The sequence below is a fragment of the Ostrea edulis genome, chromosome 5 (genome assembly GCF_947568905.1).
Source record: "Ostrea edulis chromosome 5, xbOstEdul1.1, whole genome shotgun sequence".
Lineage (NCBI taxonomy): Eukaryota > Metazoa > Mollusca > Bivalvia > Ostreida > Ostreidae > Ostrea > Ostrea edulis.
Window position 1 is genome coordinate 49081860 of NC_079168.1, and position 27810 is coordinate 49109669.

General features: G+C 35.0%; 1 protein-coding gene across 1 annotated transcript in view; it reads right to left on the minus strand.

Annotated features, from left to right (window-relative positions):
- Positions 1 to 27810, minus strand: part of LOC125649402 (uncharacterized) — a 91456-nt gene that overhangs the window by 60102 nt on the left and 3544 nt on the right. The window contains exons 3-12 of the mRNA XM_056164686.1: positions 24524 to 24840; positions 17862 to 18014; positions 15897 to 16038; positions 15407 to 15577; positions 12123 to 12265; positions 11256 to 11423; positions 10496 to 10539; positions 6955 to 6986; positions 6677 to 6777; positions 1938 to 2096 (exon numbers count right to left, since the gene is read on the minus strand). Of these exons, the coding sequence (XP_056020661.1) occupies positions 1938 to 2096; positions 6677 to 6777; positions 6955 to 6986; positions 10496 to 10539; positions 11256 to 11423; positions 12123 to 12265; positions 15407 to 15577; positions 15897 to 16038; positions 17862 to 18014; positions 24524 to 24840 (1430 nt within the window). The remainder of the gene's footprint in view (positions 1 to 1937; positions 2097 to 6676; positions 6778 to 6954; positions 6987 to 10495; positions 10540 to 11255; positions 11424 to 12122; positions 12266 to 15406; positions 15578 to 15896; positions 16039 to 17861; positions 18015 to 24523; positions 24841 to 27810) is intronic.

Here is a 27810-nt window from a genome sequence, read left to right on the forward strand (position 1 = left end):
ACCTTTAATTTTGACCTTGAGGTCAAGGGTCAAGGTCATATAGAGCTCGTGAAGGTACTCAACACATTGTCCCATGGTGATCCACATGTGTGCCAAATATGGTATGCCTATGTTAAAGAACAAAGAAGTTATGGCCCGGACACGAATCCATTGTAAAAATATAAACTTTAATTTTGACCTTGAGGTCAAGGGTCAAGGTCATATAGAGGTCATGAAGGTACTCGACACATCGTCTCAAGGTGATCCACCTGTGTGCCAAATATGGTATGCCTATGTCAAAGAACAAAGACGTTATGGCCCGGACACGAATCTGCACAGACAGACAGATGGACAGACGGACGGACGGACAGACAGACAGACAAACAGAGTGATTCCTATATACCCCCTGAACTTTGTTAGGGGGTATAACAAATATGGTGTCCGAGTTATGTGCAGAGCATGTAGATTTTTATGCAACAGATATTTAAATCGCTACTATGTTGAGATTGAGCATTTTCACCACTCAGATACCAACATAAAGTGGTTTGTAAGTAAGTCACTGCAGTTTATCTTTACATGACATATGAAAAGTGATAATAACGAACAGTGATAAATTTCATAACTCCTATAAGCAATATAAAATAGAGAGTTCGGCAAACATGGGCCCTTGGACAAACCAAAGGTGGGATCAAGTGCCTAAAAGGAATAAGCATCCCCTGTCGACCGGTCACACCCGCCGTGAGCCCTCTAGAATATAGAATTTCTGTCAATGCTGGAGCGAAATCAACGTCGTAGATAATGTTTTGACAGCTATATAAGAGAAAAGTAAATAACTAATGGAGAGATTTTCAAAGACTCTTAATTTATAGAATTGTTGAATTTTGACATATAAATGAAAACAATATCATATACATTTTAGATTGACTATGGATTTGTTTAATAATCCAAAATTTATGCTCCACATTAATATAACCAATTTTAATAGTCTGTTAATTTTTTATTTTTTCTATCAAAGTTATAATATGCAATTATAAATAGATATTATATTTACAAATGACGATACATAGTCATACAGAATTTGAATAAAATCAAATTAAGTATGCTACTCATTAAAATTGCTAATTTTTGTGCTGTCATTATATAAATTGGACCTAAATTTTAAAAAACCTTAATCGTGCTTTTCTGGATCGAAACCGAACCGAATTGAGCTAACCCTGAATCGTCCCAGCCCTAAAAACATCATATTAAGGTGATAATGGAATATTGCTTCACAAATATTGGAAATTGACGATGGAGAAGCTGAAGTCATTTCATTTATCATAAAGTTGTGTTATTACTTTGCCATTAACGTCTAATTAAATATTCAATAAAATATCCAAATATGAAGCAGATATGGAAGACACTGTGGTATCTTTTATTTCGAGTTTACTGGGATATATGGAATTGACATATGAATGAAAATGAGTACTGTTTATAGATAAAATGTTGTCGATACATATTTTCAACAGAAAGAAAATGTGCTTCGTATACATCAATAATACAATGAAATATAATTTCACTATTTGTAATATGATAATAGTTATTCTCTATTTTGTGTGCTATCCTTTCGATAAATTCACTCTTGTCTATTTTAAGAATTTTGAAGGGAAATTTTAGTGTATGATTTTGTACAGTCGTTCAGTGTGGACTTTTTACAACCATCTATCACAGAAATAGTTGAGTCCCTGTTAATATTATAAAACTTGTATCAAGTTTGGTTTATTTTCGAAAAACACGTCTTGCATTAATATACCTTCATACATATAAATCCTAGTTACTCATTATCGGTATAACTACACAAACACATCTTTTATGAAATGAGATGTGTGAACAAGGCAAGATAAACCAGCATGTATTAGAACGCACTGAGAATGGCACAGAGATCAACCATACTTGTTACACGTTACATAAATACTTACAAATCTGCTGCCTCAAAACAGATCCTTCGATGTCCACCCAAATGTTCCTTCAGTTTAACTTGGATCATCTTTGTTTCTGAGTCGTTAACTTGTCTTAGTCCACCAACAACAACCGCAGATAGCGCCTCCGTAGATGATATTGTAATATTGGCGATTCCTCTGTATACAAGTATTGCAAGTGATAGAGGTAGATATTGTCATTTCAGAACTGTGTACAAATGTTCGTATCACGAATTTGTATTAAGGTTTCCAAGTTTGAAATGTTGAAACATTCAATTACAATATCTTGTAGCTCTTATTTTCGAAACGTATTGAAGCAACTTTAACATTTTTTTTATTTCTTGAACTTTAATCTATGAAAGGTAATGATAACGAACGACAATCAGTCTTATAACTCCTGTTCTCTTTCTCAATGTTAATTTTATAGATGTATGTAACAGGGGGGTCATCTAGTCATTTGCAGCATATGATCTTAATTTTTACTTGGTTTTAATGACCCCCCCGTACTTATATACTTTTCGTCATTTACTAAATAAATGACATTTTCTTTCTCAAACTTATTCTGTTTTGCCTGCTTTGAGCAAAAAACGAGTGCAGTCCACTTGGCTAGTGCTTTTGAGCTAAGGATAATAAATATCATAACTTCTGTAAAGAATAAAGAGTTGGGCAAACACGGACCCCTGGATTTACCAGAGGTAAAATTTACTCTTTAAAGTATAAGATTTACGCTTTGTTGTCTAAAATGTACACTTTAATGCATAATTTTTTAGTTAAATCCATAAAACGTATAGTTAAATCTTTAAAAATTACAAGTTAATGTGCAATGTTTATAATCTAGTCCGCAAAATATATTGCTAAATCTGTAAAACTTATATTTCAATGTATTGAAATAAACACCTTTATATATTTAGAATTAATATAAAATTTACAGTTCTAAATGTTACAGTTTAATCAGCCAAATTTACAGTAATAACGAACACTGATCAATCTCATAAAAGAATACGAAATTGAGAGTATGAAAAACGCAGATCTCTGGATACACTAGAGGTAGCATCAGAAGCCCAAGAGAAGTATCCCCTGTTGGCCTGTCACACCCGGCGTGAGCCCTAAATCTTGATCAGGTAAACGGAGTGATCAAAATCAATATGTAAAGAACAGTCGCAATTGTTATGAAACAGCTTGTATTTGCAGATTAGATCATAATATCGATAATAGAATTTGCGAAATTCCAACATTAAACGAGATTGTTGAAACACTGAAATACCAAAATATTTGAAAGTAACTCGAGCATTGAATAGTTGAGATATACCATATGCAGGTGAGAATAGAATGTTGCTACCTAAATATAAGAAGTTGACGATTACGAGGCTGAATTTATTCCTTTTGTCATAAAGTTGAGTTGTTATTTTGCCATCAATATCTATGTTCAATAACATACGAAGCAAATTTGAAAATCACGGTGGTGACTTTTACTTTGAGTTCATTGAGATGAAAGGTGAAGATAACCAATAATGATCAATCTCATAACTCCCACAAGCAATACAAATAGAGACCCCCGAATATACCAGAGGTGGGATCAGGTGCCTAGGAGGAGTAAACATACCCTGTCGACCGGTCACACCCGCTGTAAGCCCCATATTTTGATCAGGTAAACGGAATTATCCGTAGTCAAAATTCGTGTGTCAAGAACGTCCTAGCAATCGGTATGAAACAAGTCAGATATATCGGATTTATATATAAATAAAAACAAAGGTACCACAAACGGTACTTAATTCGCCCATGAAAAGCTAATATAGGGCGTTTTTCTGACACCGTGATTTACAGAACTTCCCTTCAAGTAGTATCAGCAATCATCAGGGTGTGAAATTCTTTCTTTGCATAAAAAAAACAAATCATGTACTCTCTCTGTAATATTTACACATGGCATAAGATGTATGTGTACCAAGTTTAATGGTTCTTGTCCCAACGAATCGGTCTGCATTCTGCTACCACGACCTTGACCTTTGACCTTAAGAAACAATAGGCATCCTCCACTTGGCATAAAGTGTATGTGTACAAAGTTTGACAGTCCTAGCCCTAACAGTTCGGTTTGTATACTGCATACAAGGTTTTCCTACTATGTGATACTGTGACCTTGACCTAGAAAAATAATAGACATCTTCCTCTTATCGTGGTGATCAAATATACCAAGTTTCAATATCGTGGTACTTACGGTTGGGTTTGTATCCTGCCTACAAGGTTTTCCAGCTAAGTGATACTGTGACCTTGACCTTTGACCTATAACCTTGAAAAACAATATGCATCTTTTTCTCATCATAGTGATCGAATGGACCAAGTTGTAATATCCTGGAGCTTACGGTTGGGTTTGTATCCCGCCTACAAGGTTTTCTTACTAAATAATACTATAACCTTGACCTTTGATTTCTGACCTTGAAAAACAATAGGCAACTTCTTCTCATTTTGGTGATAAAATATACTAAGTTGTAATATCCTGGAGCTTACGGTTGGAATTGTATATTGTCCACAAGGATTTCCTACTAGGTTTTCCTACTAAGTGATACTACGACCTTGATCTTTAACCTCTGAAAACAATAGGCATCTTCCTCTCATCATGGTGATCAAATGTACCAAGTTGTAAAATCCTGGAGCTTACGGTGCGGACGTAAGATGGACGGCCGGACAGACGGGCGGCGCAATACCATAATACTTCGTCTTAATAATGATATTGTTAATAGAACATCGTTGTTGATGTTTATGTATATCTAAATGAAAACCACAGTAAAAATTCTTTTCTCGAGAAAGAGCTTTTGAATAACGTCAGCCCCGTTAGAATAGAAATCATATCACGCAATAAAGGAGGATAATTTGTGGCAATGAAAATTCCAACAGACTGTCGGAAGACCTGATACCAAAGACTACGTAAATCTTATATTACTGATTAATGAATAAAATTCACTCTTTCAAGTATATAATGCATAAATGTAAAGTTTCTAGTTTAATCATGAGATGAATCATAATGTACCAAGGTTATTCATGAAAAGTTGTGTTCTAACTTGGCAAACATTCATTGTGCTTAAAACACTTCTACAGTTCCAACATAAAACTTACATATACATATTGACAAAGAGGATATGCATTCATGAGAAAGACAGACAGTTAAATATTTACTTTACGTATATAGCTTTCTGTTACATAACTTCGTCATTTTCAAAATAAATGACATTTTTTTCAATTTACATCACTGTAATGTTTTCACTGCCTTTATCAAGTAACAAGCAAAGGCTATTTGGCAAGTCATATTAACTAAAGCACATAAAAACAAATAATCTTTTCATCAAGACATTTAGGAGCATACACTTCAGTGTGATACGGCAAAGGACTAGACTGAAAATGCTTGGTTAGAATTTGAGTCATATGCCAATCATTTCATTGATCGTCTCACTCTCACTCCTGATGTCAAACATATGTTTTATCTGTAAATTCTTCAAATAAGTTACAATACGAATACTAATATTATCTTAAGAACTCCAAATATTCCACTGCGTATGTCATTAATCTTTGACATCAAAGCCAATGTTGTCCCAATACGCTTCCGTAGGAAATGGATCGGGATTGTCTTAACTTTTTTTTCGGCCGAGATGTGATAAATAACACAAGTTAAAAGTATCACATCTCATCGATCAATAGCATTGCTACATTTATCAAAGACAAAATATGGTATACACAGGGGAAAACAAACTGGTACACACAAAATGAAATAGACAGACTTGTAGCTTATTAGATTTATTGGCGCTAATGACCACGGCTGCTCATAACTAGTGCAAGGAGAAGTTAACCCTGGGACCAGATGTACACCCGGGAAAATATTAGATAATGTTAATATCAATTAAATGAATGAAAAATCCAGGTGAGCACTACTGGCAAGCTGAATCTCCGCCCACTCGGAAATGGCAGCCGTGACGGAGGAATGGCTCTCCATAATAAGGTGAATTTTCATGTGCGAACTGCTGGGAAATCTTGCACGGTAGTCGTGACGTAATTTATGATCTCACTAATACCCGAAAGGAGAATAGCTGGTAGCGGGAAATTACCCCGATGATACAGATTAATGATTAATATTGATATTTAGCTTTGATAAACCGATTTAACTTCGACGAGTTAAATCCTATTAACTTCACAAGTCACGGATATTTAGTAGATGGGTAAATTTAAATTTTACCGTGTTCTATTAAAATTATAGGCTTTTTTACATACAGTAATACATCTTTGTCCAATTGGAATCCGAGATCTGGTTACATAATAATTCGTGTCATGGTTGAACTATAAACGTTACGCGTTAAATTGTAAATTCTTCACACTTCGAAGGAGTAGATATAATACACATGAACTGTAAATTTGACACAATAAAGTGTACAGTATGTAAGGTGGATTGGAATACTATAACTTTGACCGAATAAACTGTAAATATTTGCACACTAAAGCGTAAATTTTACAGAGAAAAGTATTTATTACATAATCCAAGGGAAAATTGTAATTTTTATTTAATGTATTAATTATACATGTTAGAGTGTAAATTTTACAAATTAAACTGTAAATTTTACACATCAAACAGTTAATTTTTACATTAAAGCGTAAATGTTACACAATAAGAAATGGAAAATGAAAGATAAGTGTCAATGTGACTCTCATACGTTTCCGAACTAAATAGATTATATAAAATAAACATTTTTAAAGCATACCCATTCAATGTAGAAGCTGCATATATTGGAAATATACAATAAGAATCCACAGGGCAGACGATCATTCCAGGCTCCGGAAAGTAAACAAAGAAAGGCACATCCTAGGAAGATTGTAAATTATATATCATCTCCTATCTGTCGTTGTTTCGTTCCAATGCTGAAATGTCTTGGCAAAATAACCAAAAGCAGGACATCCAGTTTGTGTCAGATGCTGAACCTTACCTGCATATATTTGTTTAATCTTAGTATTGAATTTTAATGATGTGAATATTCCTTACCTTGAATGTTCTTTGGGGTGTCCGTGAATATGCTACAAAGAAATGTAGTACAAGTATATGAATAATTTTCTGAAATTTCGATTTATTCACTGCATTTGATGTTTATATTATTTTTTTACCTTTCACCAGTTGTCTATGGACCTTTGGACATATAGTGTACGATTATTTCACTCATGTGACGGTAATTGTGTGTTTTCCTCTGTTAGCAGTTGTTCAATAAATCTTGACGCACCAAGGAGTGAAGCTTTTGACAGTACAACAACTTCAAATACATGTAGTGTATTGGTAAATAACTTCTGTAGCTACCAATAGCTCCAGCAGAAGTTAATGCAAGGGATATGTCATTTAATTATATTTCATCTCGTGAACCAGGGATTCTGAAAAGTACAATGACTCGTTTGCTTCCAAAATATGTCGCCGCATTCTTCGATATCCTGGTACTCTCAATAAGATGTACTTTTACTGTGACATATAGTGACATAGATTTCTACTTTGTATTGACTATCCTGAGGAATGTGTCAATGAAAAGGTGAAGGAAACAGTGGTCAATCCCATAACTGCTATCAATGATTATCAAGATTAATGGTAGGGCACAAATGAACCACTGGACATACCAGAGGTGGTATTATGTGCCTAGGAGGAGTAAGCATCCCCTGACGACCAGTCATATCCGCCATGAGCCCTATATCTCGATTGGGTAAACAAAGTAATTCTTAATCGAAATCAGTGTCCAAAGAAAGGCCTGAATTGGTGTCAGACATGTCAGACAGCATTTTACCCAATGACAAGTTCTACTGATAAACAATGTTGTTATAACGACCAAACAACCTGAGAAATACTTACTTTAAACGAGACTGTTGAAACCCCTGTAACATCAACTTATCTATCAGTAGCCTGTCTCCATTAAAAAAAGTGATCATATGTAGAAAATGCTCTTGAGTATTGAATCAGTTGAGAGATATAAACAACATATTCAGGCAATAAAGCGAATATAATATGAGCATCATGAGAGTATAGCTTAAGCAATACATACCCCCTACCAGCGCCCCATTAATTGATGGATGAAATTCTAGAAAATGTACATTTAATGTTGTTTGACCCTGAACTATGACCTAAAATATTGGTACTAAGTCACCATGTTTACCATTATCGAATTAGTTTGATGTTTCCTTGTTCTAACAGTTAACACATACAGTTTTTATATGGGATGAAATAGTCTGATTCAGACATTTCTTTACAAACTCAAATATGTAATATATCCCAAACGTCACATAATACATTTGGGTTTGATTACTATGATTATGAAAACAACCGATCATTTGAATCTGTGAGTTTTCGGATTGCACGAGACTTTAATGAATATATGAAGGACTGGTATGCTTGGACAAATGTATAGTGGAAAAATATGTTAGGAATTTTTTTATATTAAATTTCTGAGACGAAAATGCAAGAATGCAAAGATATAAGGCCTCAACCGTGCACACTTTTTTCTGTGCCGTAAATCGAGGGTTTTTTAAACGGGTGATCTTAGCTCTCTAATCTGTCTATTTTCCCATAGAGCTACAGATCTGCACCTACACGGCCATGACGCGAACGGGGTTCGAACTCACGACCTCCCGATCATGAAGCGAATTTTCTACCTCTGATCTACCGCGATTGGTGAGGTCTGAATATTGCATTAAATTCAATTTTCACGTCTAGAGGAACCACATCTTTCTCAATTCCTATTCTTCAAAACCATGCTTCAGTTTTAGGCACATTTGGTATCCCAGTCGATGGGTCGAATGAATATGAGTTGTTGTACATTTACTGGATTCCTAAACTACATAAAAACTCGTACAAACAAAGATCCATCACTGGATCCAGTAAGTGTTCTACCAAACCACTGCCTTTGTTACTCACGAAAATAATAACAGCTGTGAAGGAGAAACCTCGAACTTACTGTGCGACTACATATGCCAGAAGTGGTGTAAATCAACTGTGGATTCTAAAAAAAATCTAAAGAACTTTTAGTAAACTTGAAATCGCAAAACTTTCCTCAAATCAACAACATCAAAACCTATGACTTTTCAACACTTTACACGACCATTCCTCACGATGAATTAAAGACTAGACTTTTTGACATCATAGACAGTTGCTTCTTCAACAGAAATGGAAAACGGAACCATTCCCATCTAGTGATCAGTCATCCAAAAAATTACTTTGTTAAACAGTACTCTGATTCCACGAACAAGTATTCTGAAGTTGAAATAAAAAAATATATGCTACAGTTCCTCATTGATAATATATTCCTGGTCTTGGTGATCAGCTCTTCCAACAGTCTGTTGGAATTCCCATAATCACGAATTGTGTTCCTTTGTTAGACCTATTTCTATATTCCTATGAAGCAAAAATTATTCAAAAACTTCTACTTGAGAAGAAAAAATCTCTTCCTGTGGCCTTCAAGTCGACATTTAGATATATCGACGTTTTATCTATTAACAATAATAACTTTCATTCATGTCGATTCGATATATCCCTATGAGCTCGAAATAAAAGACACCATAGAGTCGTCCACTTCTGCTTCATACTTAGATATCTTATTGAAAGTAAATATTAACGACAAACTAACAACTCAACTTATGACAAACGGGATGATTTCAGCTTCTCCATCGTCAACTTCCCATATTTATGTAGCAATATTCCATTATCACATTAATGTGGAGTTTATATCTCTAAAATGATTCGATATGCATGCAAGAAATTGTTCTGCGTATGGTCAGCTTTTAAATCGAGGCAAGCTACTGATAAACAACTTGATGGTAATGGGGTTTCAACAGTCTCGTTTAAAGTCAGCATTTCGAAAATTCTATGGTCGTTATAACGATCTCCTTTGCCCATACAACCTATCATTGGGTCAAATGCTGTCTGACGTGTTTCATACCGATTGTTAGACCGTTCGAGGCACACTGATAACTCCGTTTACATGATAAAGATATAGGGCTCATGGCGGGTGTGACCGGTCGACAGGGGATGCATACTCCTCCTAGACACCTGATCCCACCTCTGGTGTTTCCAGGGGTCCGTATTTGCCCAACTATTTATTTTGTATTGCTTATGGGATTTATGAGATTTATCAGTGTTCGTTATCTTCACCTTTCTAATAGACCAAATCCATAGCACTGATATTTAAAACATAAATAAACAGCACCGTAATCAACTAGGTTAGGTTTGATTGGCAGCGTATTTGTTGAAACTGTTTGTTTTCAGTTTGAATGGAGTTATAACAATTAAAGGTAAGCTTTAACACTAGTGTAATGATGATATAATCAAGCACCTGAAAATCTTTACATTTTGGCAAAATTAAGTCAAATAGTGTGAAATTCAACAAAAATTCAGTAAGCATAGTTGTTTCGAATCAATGCAAAACTACGTCTGGGGATACATTGCCCATTTCTAGAATCTGGATTCTATTTCAAACCTCCTGAGATTTGAATTTCTATATGAATCAAACACGACGCAAAGTGTGCTTCCCATGTAGCAATGTCATGTAAAAACTTACGTTTGATGGTGATTGGAAAACAGTGCATATTCACAGATTCCTGTCTGAAATTGGAACAATTAGTGTATAATAAGACTATGCAATTCCGTGTTTCATGCGTATTAATTTTTTTTTTACATTCTGACGATATGCAAATTCTAAATATGATGAAACGTGACATTAGTTTTACCATATATTTGTTGAGATCCATATTCTAAAACTCAAAAACTCATAAAATTTGCACTTTCCTGGGAGAGAAATTCCTAGGATTCAACGCTTCATGAAGCATTAACATGCTCTTTATTTCATTTAAATGAAATCACTTCGCTGCAAATATGAAAGTGTCGCTTTAAACTAGTAAACTGAAATGTAACGGATCGCTCCTCGTAAATACTGAAATATCTTGCCTTCATGGACTCGTTTATTCTGTCTTTTGGTATTTTCTAATCAAGACATGTATGGACTAAATGGATAAGAATGACTATCCGTCTATTTCATAATATACAATTTCTATATTATTTGAAAACTAATGAGATTGTTTGCTTTAATCCCCAATGCTAAATTTACAAATCTTGGCAAACCTTTTACTAATTCTTATTAGTGTTCCATGTCACTGACTGGAAGATCGGACCATCGAACATAAACCTACTGCGATAGTTTCCAACGTCGCAATTTTCTAATATTTTTTTTAATGGATTTTGTTGTATGTAATGCTATGGAACACTAACACTTCAGCACATAACTTTATCTCTGGTACCTAGCACTTCAAGCCTTGACTTACCCTTCGTTATCCTCGGCTCTTGCACATAGAATATCCTTTCCTAAATCCTCTCCTGTAACAACTAGAGACACAGTAATTTTGGCTTTTCGTCCTCTTTCCTGGTAAGTTATTTCCGAATAGTTTGCTATTTTTCCTCGAGTTCTTGTAATATCAAATAGTACAATTTTCCTGAAACAATAATCTTTCTCTGTAATACTTGATTTGTTTAAAAATAAATAAGGGCTGGGAGGCTAGGAAATTCAATTTATGTAATCAGATGCATGTAAGTTCATGAAAGTAATGATCCTATTCATTTAGCCCATTATCTAACGCTGTGTCATTCAATGACGGTATCCAACATGTCATACTTTTAATCTTTATTAGAGAGAGAGAGAGTTGGAATTTGATTGCAAGATTTCCTCTAGTTATTAAATATTTGGCAGCTCACAACAAATGATTTATCTTTTCTACACTGACAGACATAACAGTGTAATATACATCTGAAGTTAGTGTGTATTCACTATCTACCCAGATTTTTAACATGGTATTGTCTACATCATGTGGTTATCTGTTATTGGAACACACAATGCAGCCTGTCTAGAAAATATACTAATTTGTGTCTGACAATTGCATGCAATCAGGCGTACATTTTTAAAGATATTTAAAGGAACCAAATGAAAATACGCTTGAGAACGCCTTGTAAAAGAAAGTGATATTATATTATGAAGAGACATCTTGAAGTATTCTTTCTGTGAAAAAGTGCTCATAAAATTGCTTCAAATCAAAACTCTGAATTTTTCAGTCAGTGGTCTCTGAAAATATCCGTCCTGGTGACCCTTGGTCAATGGCTATTGAGAGTACTTCATTAAACAAACATACATGAATTACCTAGCAGGATCAGGTGACGTTGGTCTTGCGTAATAATCAACAGTGAATTCGACCCCCACATAGATAACAAATGTCTGTCTGTTGGATGGAGTTGGGTCAACAAAGATTGGTTCGTCAGCATGCTCCACGATGAATACAAAAAACTACATTGAGAAAAGAAGAGTCGCCAGTGACTGTAGGGTGAAAATCATTAAATTTCTTGCACCCATTATAAACTTCAAATTCAAAAATCTTTATTAAACTTGTTTCATTTTGTTAGTATCAATATTCTCTTACAACGCGGGATAAAATGCCTACCAGTTGTCATATTCATTCTTATAAACAGTGAAGTTCGAATCCCGGCTGCGACAAACCTAAGTCGTGAAACAGGTAGTGATAGTTCCATCGCCAAACGCTCGGCATCAGGTGTGAATGTCACGGGTCCTCGAAAATGACTTTAAAAACGGATGCCCAGTGTCACAGTAGGTATGGCACGCTAAAGAACCCTCACTGCTCAATAGCCGTAAGCACCGAGCAAAGGCCTAAATTTGAAGCCCTTCACCGATCTTGGTGACGTCTCCATATGAGTGAAAAATTCTCGAGAGAGACGTTAAACAAGATACAATCAACCAGTCAATATTACTTTGACATATTTCTCGTACTATGCTAAAATTATAACATCTATATACCCCATCCTAATAAAAATAAATTCCTTTACTGTGTTCTATTTTTCTTATAGAAATATAAAATCACGTGTCAGAAGCCGAATAATAACAGGCTTTAGATGATATCATAATAATAGAATTTAAACAGATGTCAGAAGCAAAAGAAATTATTCTTGTGTATCCCTCTTTTTTTGTTACTTATAACTTGTAAGAGTCAGTAAATCACATTGTAGGTTTCCAGGCGGCCCCTGGGAATATTTAATTTTTTCATTATCTGCTATAGCATGCAGGATTCATGGATGTCAAAGATGCTTTCGGGTGTCTCAGCACTACGAAAGCCCAGAAGGCTCATTCGAGATTCGAAATTCAAAATACGAGATTCGAAATCCAGAATACGAGATTCGAATTTCGAAATTCAAATTCCAAATTAACCAATCAAAATGTAGGTCACAATAGATTAAAGAGTATATAGTACATGCATATAAACTTAAAATATGACAGAAAGCTTATTCTTTTGATATGTTTACCAAACAGCGAAACATTTCTTTTAAAACTATAAATGTTATGATGTACATGTATGCTTAGCATGCAGACATGCCCGTAGCTGTGGGTGTTTGGGTCAAGTACTTATCTATTATATATACACAATAAAGGAAATTCGAACCATGAATAAATATTTCTCTCCGATCTTTGTTCATTTTACATTTTTTTTATGGTCCAGGAAGCTTAACTACATGTGTCATTAAGACATAAAAATAACCCATCTACGTTTTAAAAATTATCTTATCCCACTGATTCATATTATGGGCATAATTTTGACATTATAAAACATGTAGAAAGTCAGGTTCATAGAAAGCGGGGGAGAGGTGGGAGGTGGGGTTGGGGGTGGAACCAGGTCGAATACACCTCAAATGGTACACTTTAATTGAAAAGGAATCGAAGGTTATATGAATAAAATTAACTGATGACACCCCGTAGCAATGGATTCTGAGTTTAGATTAACTTACCCGCATACCATATGAAATTTTCTGCTTGAATGATCATCAATCTAATCAAAATTAGCTGTTTTGAATCCGCTACCCCTCATCTAATTAAAATTAGCTGTTTTGAATCCACTACCGCTTTTAATTAGATTGGAATTATCATATCCTTATCATTTATTTTACATGCAGATAACTGTACATGTTTGAGTTAACAATGACACAGGGCATGGGTTCAGCCCCCCCCCCCCCCCCCCCCCCCCCCAATTATATTTGTAATTACCGGTATTGGTTATCGAGTGTTTAACCAGACCCTTAGCCGGCCGGCAATTTTTTTTTTTTTAAAGGGGGGGGGGGGAAGGGAAAAGTAACTGGGAACAAACCACCCATTTTAGTGTTTGACCAAATATCCACAGGCACCTGAAGTATCGACACTACTACCAATACCCATCCCCCTTTTTCTGATTTTTTTTTTAGCAATAATGCGCAAAACTGTCACAAGGAAATCGACACTTACTTGCTTTTAATCCATTTTCAACATGTCCCCTGTCCCGGGTTTACCTTAACTGGTCTTGGGAGCTGTCACAATAGGGGACCAGTTAAGAGAAAATAAACAGAGTTGTGATTAAAACCCAGGACGGGATATGTTGAAAATGGATTAAAAGCAAGTAATTGTTGATTTCCTTGTGACGGTTTTGTGTATTGCTGTTAAATGTTTGAAAACAAGTTGTTTATTGCGTAAATACAGGCACATCTAAGTCGAAACGTCGGTCGAAGCATAAACCGTCACCGACTCCGGCATTTACACGTTTTCCAGAATCAAAACATGAATGCTTGCGAAAAGAAGTCGATGAAGACTATGCCTCTCGACTTCTCTAAAGAGAATAGGCTTTCGTACAGCACGTAACTTCGTTTTACATTAGAAAGGTGTTCGTTGTACAGTACATGCTTGATGTTCTCATAGACGTATGTTTATCTGTACACAGACTTCGCAGTGACAATAATGATTTCTTGTACATTCAGATCCATCGTTTGAAAACTGACACATGCTCAGTTTCCTTACAAGATCGGCATGGTGCTTCCACACTAACCAGGAAGGGTTACTTGGTAGAGTTCACAGTCACAATACGTCATACAAGAGTTGAAACTCTTTCTGTTCTACTCAAGTTACCCAAGTTCGTACTCGGGTATGAAACGAAGCCGTCCAGAATGAGTCATAGTTCTTTGAAAAATGTATCTATGAAAGGTTCTAATAACACGTGTTCGTGTTTATTTATACCTGTAATATATTGGGTAGTCTAATTGTCACCTTGTCAGGTGACATATAAATCTTCATTTCACGGATTTTAACTGAACACTGTTAGTGAGTAGAATTTTGAAACCATTCGAAGACTCTTTGAAGTGCAGATAACTTATGACCCCCCCCCCCCCCCTTGCTTTACTCGAGTACTTTGATTTATCATTAAAATGTTTTTTGTTTTTTTTTTTAGAAAGGAAGCCAATACTGTGTGAAGAATTGTTTATGAATACCAATGTTTGCGAAATAAGTAAACTGCACGTTCTGAGCGCTTCATATTCTAATCTACGTGTTTGTGTTTATTCTATGAATTATTTATGTTTGTTTGAGTAGAACGAATAAGAACATAAATTCTTGTCTTACCTGAACAGTGACTGCGCTTAACACGTGTTTATATGGCGTTTTTAAATCATTTTCTCCGTCTAGTGCTATTAAATGGGACGGGTAGTCGATAACGGTAATTGCTATAACTCCGGTAGAATTCTCCATATATACCCCACTGTCGCTTGTATCCACACTTATGGAACAGCTTTCCTGCGAATTAAAATTATTGATTTATTTGTGAATTTTGGATTATTTTTGGAGAATGGTGTTCACATTACATTTCGTGTTTACACTCATACATGTATTTTGAAAAGACGCATTAATGATGTTGCTCAATGTGATGTTCTAGCTAGTAGATCAGGACTGTTGAAAAATTACATCTTAATCTTAGAGGTCTGTGTACTATAATATGATGAACTCTAATAGAATAAAAAGAACAATCCCTATATTTGCAATTGTCGATGCTAACAATCTCATTCTAGCAAATAAATCTAAATTGTTTTAAGACTATAAACAACAAATGACCAACCTTGTCGACCACCGTGTTTGGGAGTGTATGGAAAGAAATGGCTGCTCCTGCTTCGACGTATCGGGAAAACCGACAGTAAATTGCGTCATCATCCTCGTCAATAGCAGTAAGATGTATATTGTATGTTCTGTTCATTCCGAGTCTGTCAATTACAAAATATACATCAAAAGTACAGACATTGTTTTACGGGGGAATACTCACTTGTAAGACGCATGCGAGGCAAACAAAATACGGTATATTGATGTATTGCTTGATCTAACCTGTTCACAAATACATTGGCAAAACCAGTGGAGGATTTAAGGGGTGCCCCCCCCCCCCCCTAAATTTTTCGAATTTAAGGATGTTAGCGCCTGAGCTTTTGAGAACAAGTGCGCAAGATGCTACAACTAAGTATTTTCTGGTTTAATACTGATCCCATTGGAGTAAACAAATTACACACCTATTACTGAACTCTATCCAGTTGAAAATTTTTGTGTCTATTCAAATTTTGAAAGGGTTTGGCAGGGACTATTTTTTTGTAGCGGAAAGATAGATTAATCAAAAAGTTCTAAATATGTAGGATTCTGTTTCATCCAATATATCTTCTATCTTTATACTCTTATACATGTATTTCAGTTTTATGATTTATGATACAGGTATTTCAAAATTGGAACTAGTTTAAATGTTCTAATTCATCAATTTTATTGATACCTTTTTCCAAACAGAACAGCTCAAAAACAGAAAAGTTCAAATTGATTTACTCGAAATTTTGTATAAAAATTCAATATTTTTGCCAATGATATAAAACTTTGTTCTCTAACCCTTACTTTTTTAATTTCGATTTTCGATTTTAAGACAAGACCTTGAAATTGGTGTGATAATTAATCCTAATATGTCCTTTTAAACAGTTATTGTTAGAAGACATGATTATGTATCTATTCTATGTAATGATTGATTTGTGTTGCAACACACCAACAGACGAATCAAGTTTGATTGAATAAATCTTGAGTCATTTTTAAGTGCAAAATGGTAATGTTTAGAACACTGTAGCTCAATAACAATCATTGCGACCCCAGTTTTTCTTTTTAATTTCCTAATTCTACTTCAAAGTAGAAATCAAAAATACACTTCCCAAAAGATTGACATTACTCCAAATCTCAGGTACGAACCTCTTTAAAGTAAATCGTGGTCTTTTGTTTACAAAAATGTAAATTATAAAAGAAGCAATAATTTTTTTCACTCTCGGAGCAATTAGTGACAAAATCTTTTCATGTATTGAATTATTTTATTGACAGAACTTACATTTTTTCCAAAAACCCTCAAAAGTTGTGTCATTTTATTAATTTCACCCAATCAAAATTAACAGAAAATAGTAAAAATGACTACATAGGAGACATATTTCAAACCCTATAAAATCTGTAAAATCCAGGACTGCCGGTGTCACATTTTGTATAGATTGTGGGAGTTATGAGATTGATTACTGTTCGTTATCTTTGCCTTTCATTAAATAGTTATCGAGGTCCACTTTGCAGTGCAACCATCTTGAGCGGGCATATGTCCGATATTCAGTCAATAACCTGTATTAATAGCGTACACAATTTTACAATTACTCTGCGGTCACGGACTTAGTCCCTAAACTGATGTGGATTATGCAATATTTAATAATTTCCATTCAAGAAGAGAGGAAAATTCTACGGTGAATAGAAAATAGACAGTCGAGGGTTGATCACGCGGTATACATACTTTTAAAAAACCTTAAATCATTACATTTTCTTGAATTTCTTATACCGTTTCCGAATTCATTATGGTCTGAGAATGTAATTTGGTTCTTTTTTGGAAAACGGGCTGGCCCCTTCCAAAACCTCTTTTTGTCTATTTCGCGTCCCAGTATTCAGCTTTACGTCCGTCCCCTGCAAATTCTGAATCCCTTGACACCCTATTGTTTGCTTTACTTTGTAAGAAAAATCGATAAAATAGATGACTTACTTGAAGAAAGGTTTCATCTGAACGACTGGGCTCCTGTTTGGGTGCATAGTGTCACTTCGACTGTGTGAATTGACTTTCACCTGCATATGCCATTTTGGTGGTTGTGTTGGTGGTTTGTTTAAGGTCAACTCCGACCAAGAGTGTCCTTTATATCTGTCAAATAACTAAACTACATGTTGATTTTTGCATATTAATTTGACAAATTGTAGCTTATTGGTTTTAAGAAAACTTCCTAGATATAACTATGACATCATGGTCGTCGTATGTAGAAATTTGAATACACATTATCTGAGGATGATTTCTTGTTAATTTAACAAAATGTAGTATTGTGGTTCTTTTAAAAGAGGAATGTTTACCTAGATTTTCATACTTAAATACCGGTCGTCGTCGCATCTTTGTTCCCGGGGGTTGTAGTTTGATCAACCTTAAAACTGTACTATATGGGAATATTTGTATATCGATTTAACGAGTTTTAGTGTCGTGTTTCTTTAAAAGATTAATAGCCTATAATTCGACATCCCTATATATTTGAAGTACAATTGTGACCCCATCTTGGTCACATGGGCCATATTATGAACACGCTTCAACCTTCTTTGCATGAGGAAACTTTCGCCTTTCTAATCACATGGTTCTAATATTATCACTTTTATTGTTAGGAATCACTATTTTATTTGATTTAATTTTGTAACTTGTACCTAAAGTTTTATGTCCTTTTGGTCCAAAATTGGAATGAATTAAATGTACTTATCAATTATGGTTCTTAAGGAGATTTTTAAACGTCTTATCCTATTTTTACTTTTTCACTATGCCCTTCGCAACTAAGTTAAGGGCTTCCATAGTAAGATGCACTGTAACAATGGGTGAAACTACACTTCAAATTCACAAGTACCATTACAATTGTTACGGTTACATAACAAACCATACTACCCATATCTTGAATGTGACCGAGCTACCGTACATTTCCCTTATGGTAATTTCCCGTAACGTCGGTTGATTATCACGTAACACTTTATTTTTGGAAAACATAAAGAAACCCTATTTGTAAACAAAGGTTCAGGTGCATGCGGGTTACCAGCTGAATTTTCATTGATACACTCAGAAAGAAACAAAAGTCCTTTACATGAAAAGTGTTGGGAACGATTGCATACCCAAACTAAACATGCTATATAATTCAACAACGTATCAACAGTCATTACCGAATTACCGGGGTTGTCCACATTCCTATAGATCTACCATACCATTATTAAAAGGTCATAGGAAACGGTTTTTAACAATATCTCTTCTCTCCATGATTATCAACTTTGTTTAATAAACTCCTCAGAAAAATGGTTTTTTAAAGATTAATAACGATATTAACTCTAAGAAAGAAAATCGTTACCCGATTATCGTTCCTGATTCCCCGAATTTGTGACGTCATAAGATGCCACAATCAGATTTGCAAATCAGAACAAAAGCGCACTCATAGACGATTTATTTGCAACTGAAGGAGTTTTTGAATGAGGAACCATAGTTTGTTACACAAGGATATAACTTTGAACTCATAATTAATGCAAATGCCAGCCATATCGACGATTTTTCATCGGAGGACGCACAAGAAGATCGATTAAGATCCTATTTATTCCGAAACGGTTGAAATAATACTGACTCAGTGGTTAATGATAAATGTTTCAGGCGCGTAGCTACGTTTACGTCGAAACGCCCGGGCGTACACATAAAAAAAAACTATTAAATGCTACAAACATAGGTGAAAAATAAGTGTCTGCAGTATCTGCGGTACATTATTCTCCCTATTGGTACTGATATCTTGGATATCTTGTTAGTGTTACACCTTTCCGGGTCTAAACCGTTGTCGTTACGGCATGTTTTTCTCTATTATTGTTCCGGCAAGTTGTGAAACCGATCAAATTACAAAATGAAGAAGATTGATGAATATTTTAAACGGAGTGTTACTAAACCACCAGGAGCTTCCGGGGACCTTCGCCCCCCGGACCCCCTACCAGGGCCCTGCCCTGGACCCGCTGGGGGCCTTGAGCGGCCCCCAGACCCCTCGCCGTACAGTAGGCGTACACATTAATTAACTCAGGCTACGCCACTGTGTATGATAATTTTCAGAGTATATTTTCTGATGACATTAAGAGAAATATAGATAGTTATTACCTGCAATATTTTTACCCATGCAAACGCGCATCATCGCTTGTTTTGTTGGGTTTTTATCCCTCAAAAGGGGGGGGGGTCAATTTCAAGGCTGAATGGCAAAAAGTTAAAACAGTGGCGGTTAAGGGGGCGCCCCCCCCCCCCCCTAAAATTTTCAAATTTAAGGTAAATCATGGCATCTTGTTTAGAAAAATGTACTAAAGAATAAAAGAAGCAATAATTTCTTCCACTCCCAGAAAATAAATAACAAAATCTTTTGATTTCTTGAAATACTTTATTGTGAGAACTTAATTTTTTCCAAAAACCCTAAAAATTTGCGTTATTTTTATTAATTTCACGTTATAAAAAATGATAGAAAATAGTACAAATGACTAAATAGGAGACATATTTCAAGCTCTATAAAACCTGTAAAACCCAGGAGTTTCCGGCCCCCAGTCTCATAAAGTAGCGCCCCCCGTATCCACAATTCCAGGATCCGCCCCTTTAAAAGGTGGGCACCCCCTCATCCTCCTTTGGTTCTACGTGCCTAAATGACTCGGATATATTTTACAGCCAGATCAGAATTCCCCACGCACACATCGTGAGCGCCGTATTTTGGATTTATTTTCATCAGGATTTTTACATACACTGTACATGTACATATCGTGTGCAGCTATTTCAGTTTAACACGTAAATATGATATTACATATAAATGGTTGTTTACATTCTTTTACAATAAAATTTGCGACATTAGGGTCTATATGAAGAATAATTTTCTATCACTTTGCTCAACATTTAACTTTTTAAAATTGTGTCCTCATGAAGGAAACCAACGTGCTAATCTGTGCTTCATTAGAAAAAGAAAACCATCCCCCAACTCTTGCATGACCGTAGTTTATTTCACCCAATATATTTTGCGTCAAGCTGGTCTAAATAAAATCGTTAGGTAACAGACGCTACAGATCGTCAAATATTTTTATATGGACCCTAATGTAGAAAATTTTATTGTAAAAGAATGTAAGTAGTCATATATATTTATTATTATATTCACATGTTAAATTGAAATAGCTGCACGCGACATGTACATTATGTAAAAATCTTTATGAAAATAAATCCAAAATACATCGTTCATAATGTGTGCATAGGAATTTCTGATCTGGTTGTAAAATACATCCGAGTTACAGTGTTCTAAACATGACCTTTTTGCAATTAAAATTTATTCAATTAAACTTGATTTATCTGTTGGTGTCAACACAACTTTTGAAGCAACAAAAATCAACTATTACATAAAATACATACATAATCAGGTCTTCTACACTACAGATAAAAAAGTTTAATGCTACCAATAGAAGTTCATTTCAGTTTCATATAAATTTATGATACAAGTAGTTCAGAATTGAAACTAGTTCAAATACGGCAATTTATTAATTTTCTTAATATATTTTTCGAAACAGAACACAGATTCTTTAAAAATTTGAAACTAATTAACTCTAAATGTTGTATACTAACTGAGTATTTTCGCCAATAATTTAAAAATTTGATCTCTAACCCCCAGTTTTAGAAATTGACCTTACTCCTAATATGTCCTTTTAAACTTTCAAATTTGATATCGTGAAGGTTTTCGTATATCAAGTGCAAAAAGGTCATTATTTATTTCCACTACTTCTATTAAACCTTTTTTAAAAATCTGTATTGTTAGAAGTCATGATTATGTATCTATTTTATCTAATGATTGGTTTATGTTGCCTATCTTATGTTGATCCAACATACAAATCAAGTTTAATTGAATAAATCTTGTGCAAATTTTAAGTGCAAAAAGGTCATATTTATTGCAATTGCAACCCCAGGTTTTTCTCTCCTAATTCTCGTTCAATGTAGACATCAAAAATACACTTCCCAAAAAAATTGACATTACTCCAAATCTTAGATTCGAACGTTTTTAACTGAGTTGCGTTTGTTTTGTACAAAGTTGAATATTTTTACCTAAGAAAAACCGTGTGTCAAGTTTTGATGAAAATTTTAAAGCTCATTTGAATCTCAACCTGGAGATAATATTTCAATAGGAGTAAATATAAGTACAATACGGGACTTTCGAGATACGGATCCACTCTGACTTTTATCGCGCGTTGAACGTAATTGTAGGGCATGTCACTTCCGGATTACAATAACAACAAAGTAAACAAACATGGAATATTTCAATTGCTATCAATTCCCTGCATTTAAATGCTATCTTTGAAAGAAAGGAATCACTACAACCATTTTATAGGAAAATACAATTGATTAAATTATGCGAGTCGGCGCGGGAAATAAATCTAGGGAATATCTTGAGGATATCGGTAAAACTTCACGTCTTGCATCCAATGGTACGCGTCTAAATGCGCCTTTTCCCTTCCATCTAATTTACACCCAGGTACTAAGCACCAATAATGATTTGGATCGTCATCGTGGGACTGCGCATAGCTCTTTACGGACCGTCTGTTAGCGAAACACCATATGTATCGATATCAACTTTGCCCTACATTTGGTTATTATCACGTGACTGTGGTGTATAAACGTCAAATATAATCGGTCGTTCCGGCAAATCCCGAAAGTTCCGTATTACATATTTGAAAAAAAAGACAATTTCGGTATCGCTTTACTTATATACATGAACATGTAGTATTACAGACTCAGCAAATATTGGTTTTTAAGCAAAAATGCCCAATTCAATTTTCCTGTTTGATTTTTTCCAATTTAATATTTGTCATAATTTGTCCATGAAGTTTATTTTCTTTAGATTAAAGGACACATATCATGTTTTCAAAGTATACAAAATTATATGCATTTTGTCTTCTTTATGCTTATAGTAATTAGTTCTAATGGCTCGTTTGCCGAAATATTGCGATAATTAACCACAATACAAACTCAAATCTAAGCCCCGATTTCAAAAAGTCTAATTAATTAGTGAGGTAGTCACGTGGTACAATGACGTCACACGCGTCCTTCGATCAACTGATTGTGAAAGTAGTGTAAGATATTATTAAAAACTCAGCTTTAGGGGTCTACTTTATTCAATCTGGGCAACATTTAAATCGATGTTGACAAAATTTCCCAGTTTTATATATGTTTTCGCCACCAGTGCATACAAATAACGATGGAAATACCCAAATAGAGCGAGGAAAGCAAGTATGAAATCGGTAATATTGCGTGTAAATAATGTTTATATAGGTCGCCGTCTACAAACTATTTGGTAATGTTATTCCTTTATACATCTGCAATTGGCGCTGTTTTTCTAAAATCAACAGTGTAATTATTATCTATTTTTGGATTAGACAAATTAGGCCTATAATACGTTACATTGTTGACAACTAGGCCCTAGGCCAAGCTACTGTCACGGGTGCATTTCGGAAAGAAAGAAAAAGGAGAAAGAAAAAACAATAAATCAATTTAAAACTAATCAAATTTAAAGTGGAAATCACATTATACTTATTTTGATAAAGCAATCTTATTGGTATTTTTTAATTGTGATCTACACGTCGTTAGGAAGTGGGAGCTCAGCGTTATACTGACGCACTCAAGATGTTAGGAGTTCAATGAGAAATAATTTTATAATTCAATTTAAAGGTAGAAAATTATTTATAACTAAACGTCCAATTATTTTGTATCTTTAAACCTTTTTGTATATCAACCAGTTGATAGAAGCTGGCAGCACAAGTTATATGTTGTTACAAGGTAGAGGTCAGTTGATCCGAGTGTGTATTGAATTTGAAGACTATAACAGAATGTATATGCTGTAGGCCTAGCAGTGCTTATAGCTTCGATATATCCATTATCTCGCAGTTTATCTGATTCTCTTTTCCAAACTGTTTTAAAGAGGGTGGGTTTTTTTAAGGTAAAAGTTTGCTCCAACAAAAAAATTATCCACGTCTTTTTTTCTCATACCTTCCTTCGAAATAATTGAAATTTACTCAGTCTAAATCCTTTCTACCGACCACTAGTACACTCTAACACGCCACAAAACACCTTTATGATCCTTAGCTCAAAAGCACAAGCCAAGTGGACTGCACTCGGTTTTTGCTCAAAGCAGGCAAAACAGAACAAGTTTGAGAATAGAAAATGACATTTATCTAGTAAATGACGAAAAGTATATACAGTACAAAACACCTTAATGCAATGTTATTTACAAGCCGTTTACGTGATAATTGGCTATTTGTCGGTTAAATCTAATATGTTTATGAAATGGCTGATAGATGTTTTCAAACCCGAGTGCGCATATAACGTCACACATAATAGCGCGTAAAATAGCGAAAGTAAATATGCTAATCGCAAGATTTGAAGTTCATTGCACTACGCAAAATATTTCACTTAAAACACATTTAAAGTAGTTTTAGACATGAAAAGAATTAATTTTGCTGAAAAAATGAAAAAGTTTAGAAACATGCGTTGTGTCTTTTAACACCTCACGGAAAACTGAATTTCTGTCACAGTTAAATCTCATTTAAAACATTCAATTACAGTGCAGGTGCGAATCTCATATGACAATGACTTACATGATGTCTACGTATTGAATTTCTTCAGGAATTGGAATAAAAATATCCGCAGTGTCGAGTTCCCATTCTGCCATTGGATTGACGCTCTCCACTTTTTCCGTTAAGTTGGCGGCGACAATCGGAGATGTATCATTGGTATGAGCAACGTCATGTTTGTCTTTCCATTCCATTTCCCAAGTACCAAAGTACTCCTCACCGTTGGCAAGCAACATACTTTTCCTTGATTGCAGTGTGCTTGACCTTGTCCGGTTTCGTGGACAGTGAACGCCACACGGTCCTCTCCCTGTCTTCCACCCGGTCAGAAGCTTTAAATGTACCTACATGAAAGGTGAAGATAACGAACAGTGATCAAACTCATAGCTCCTATAAACAATACAAAATAGATAGTTGGGCAAACACGGACCCCTTGACACACCAGAGATGGGATCATCTGCCTAGGAGGAGTAAGAATCCCCTGTCGACCGGTCACATCCGCCGTGAGCCCTATATCTTGATCAGGTAAACGGAGTTATCCGCAGTCAAAATCAGTGTGCCAAGAACGGCTTAACAATCGGTATGAAACACGTCAGACAATATTTGACCCAATGATAGGTTGTATTGGCAAACTAGATCGTTATAACGACCATAAAATTTGCGAAATGTTGACTTTAAACGAATTTGTTGGAAACCCTGCACCTGATATCAACTTGTTTGTCAGAAGCCTGCTTCAATTTAAAAAAATTATTATAAGCAGAACAAGCTCTTGCGTATCGAATCAGTTGAGCGATATTAACACCATACACAGGTGAAAATGGAATATTGCTAAATAAATATGGGAAGTTGACAATGGGGAAGCTGAAATCATCCCGTTTGTCATAAAGTTGAATTGTGCATATGTACTTTCAATAAAATATATATGTATGAAATAAAAGTGGACGACTTTATGGTGTCTTTTATTTCGAGTTCACTGGGATATTTCGAATCGACATACAAATGAAAATTATTATTGTTAATAGATAATACGTGTCGATATATCTAAATGTCGAATTCAAGGCCACAGCAAGAGATCTTTTCTTCTCACGTAGACTTTTTAAAATAAATTCTGCTTCATAGGAATATAAAAACAAGTCAGCTAATAGAGAAGCACAATTCGTGCCCATGGGAACTCCAACAGACTGTTAGACGACCTGATCACCAAAGACCACGAAGATATTGTCAATGAAGAACTCCAATATATTCTTTATTTCAACTTAAGAATACTTGTGTGTGGAATCAGAGTGGAGTTTAACAAAGTAGTTTTTTGGATGATTGATCACTAGATAGGAATATTTCCGTTTTCCATTTTTGTTGAAGCAACTGTCTATGATGTCAAAAAGACTTTAATTTATCGTGAGGAATGGTCGTGTAAAGTGTTGAAAAGTCATACTTTTTGATGTTGTTGATTTGAGAAATGCATTGCGAATTCAAGTTTACTAAAAGTTTTTTAGAAATTTAAAAAAAAAAATTTTGATTTACCCAACTTCTGGCATATGTAGTCGCACAGTATGTTTGAAGTTTCTCCTTCACTGCTGTTAATATTTTGGTGAGGAGCAAAGATAAGGGCTTGGTAGAGCACTTACTGGATCCAACAATGTATCTTTGTTTGTAAGGGTTTTTCTGGAGTTTAGGAATCCTGTATAGGTAGAGTAACTAATATTCATCCGACCCATTGACTGGGGTATTAAATGTGTCTAAACCTGAAGCATGGTTTTGAAGAATTTCGTCTATTTAAAAAGGCAGTTGAAGTATAAGTACACTTACCAAAGGTGGAATTAATGCAAAGTTCGTTTAAAACAAAGTTGTAATAATGAGCCTTACAAACAAAGACAATGTTGTTACTTGCTTTGTGAGCTGGAACCAAAACATATTCCTCATGTAACCTATCTAATTTTTTTTATCACTTCTGGTTTACTAAACATAGAAGGATATATGTTCCGTACTTTTGTTTTAATGTGTCTAATGCGGGATTTTAATTTTCCTAATATACTTTTAATCCATTCTGACAATGTATCAAGTTCTTCTTGTTCATATTTAGCACATCGTCTGGTATAATCCTCAACAGAATTCATATTAGAGATTAAGTTTTGTCGCCAATTGACAGACCGAGGTTCTGTGTATTTACGACCTTTTAGAATATGTGATTTGAGGTCCTCATTTTCAACTATATCAACATTACCAGTAATGACATGTCCAGCTGGACTGTAGTTGAAAGAAGATGAAAAACAAGAACACGTAGGTGGATTAAGTATAAGATGGTCTATATCTTGGCACTGCAAAGTTTGTCTATAATCAAAAAAGTTTGGATGCAATAGTAGAAGTATATTTTTAGGAAATACTGGGTGTAGACTTGAATTTGAAATAAGCCGACTGAACTCTTTATGACGAAGAATGTTACTTATGTTGACAGCATCTATTGCTTTGTTTGTAAATTTGAGCTTAAGGAACTGGTTTGGAAGGAATATCATCCAGGATTCGAGGTGGTTTAAAGAGCTTGTGATTGGCAACATCCATAATCATAGAGTTCAGTCTATATTCAGGTGTTGAAAAATCCAAGTATAGACTAGCTGTGACTTCTTGAAATAACGTATATAAAACTCTCAATGGAACAGAGTACAGTTTTGTGCGAATTTGATGTGCACCTAATTGTCTGTCGACGTAAGGTAAAAGTGAATCAAACGTGAAATCATTTATACTTGGTCTTTTATATGAACGATGTCCATGATTGCGTTTCCTTCTTTTCATAACTTTAACGTTCGTTACGGACGAAATATCAACAAACTCTTTTATATTGCTTTATTTTAGTTAACATATCGATTGATTCGTATACATGTACGTTGATTGATTGAAAACATTGATATACTGTTTGATTGTCAGAATGATTGATTGAATAAAACATTCAATCATTAAAATCATTGAGGGATTCTCTTATCATTTGATTGAAACATTGTTTAAATGATTGATCAATTGATTGCATCTTGTTTAATGTCTCTCTCGAGAAATTTTCACTCATATGGAGACGTCACCAAGACCGGTGAAGGGCTTCAAATTTAGGCCTTTGCTCGGCGCTTACGGCCAACGAGCAGTGAGGGTTCTGTAGAGTGTCACACCCACTGTGACGCGGGACATCCGTTTTTAAGACGATCTTCGAGGACTCGTGACATTCACACCTGATGCCGAGCGTTTGGCGATGGAACTGTCACTACCTGTCTCAACGACTTATGTCTGTCGCGGCAGGGATTCGAATCTCGGCCTTCTGCATGCGGGGCAAA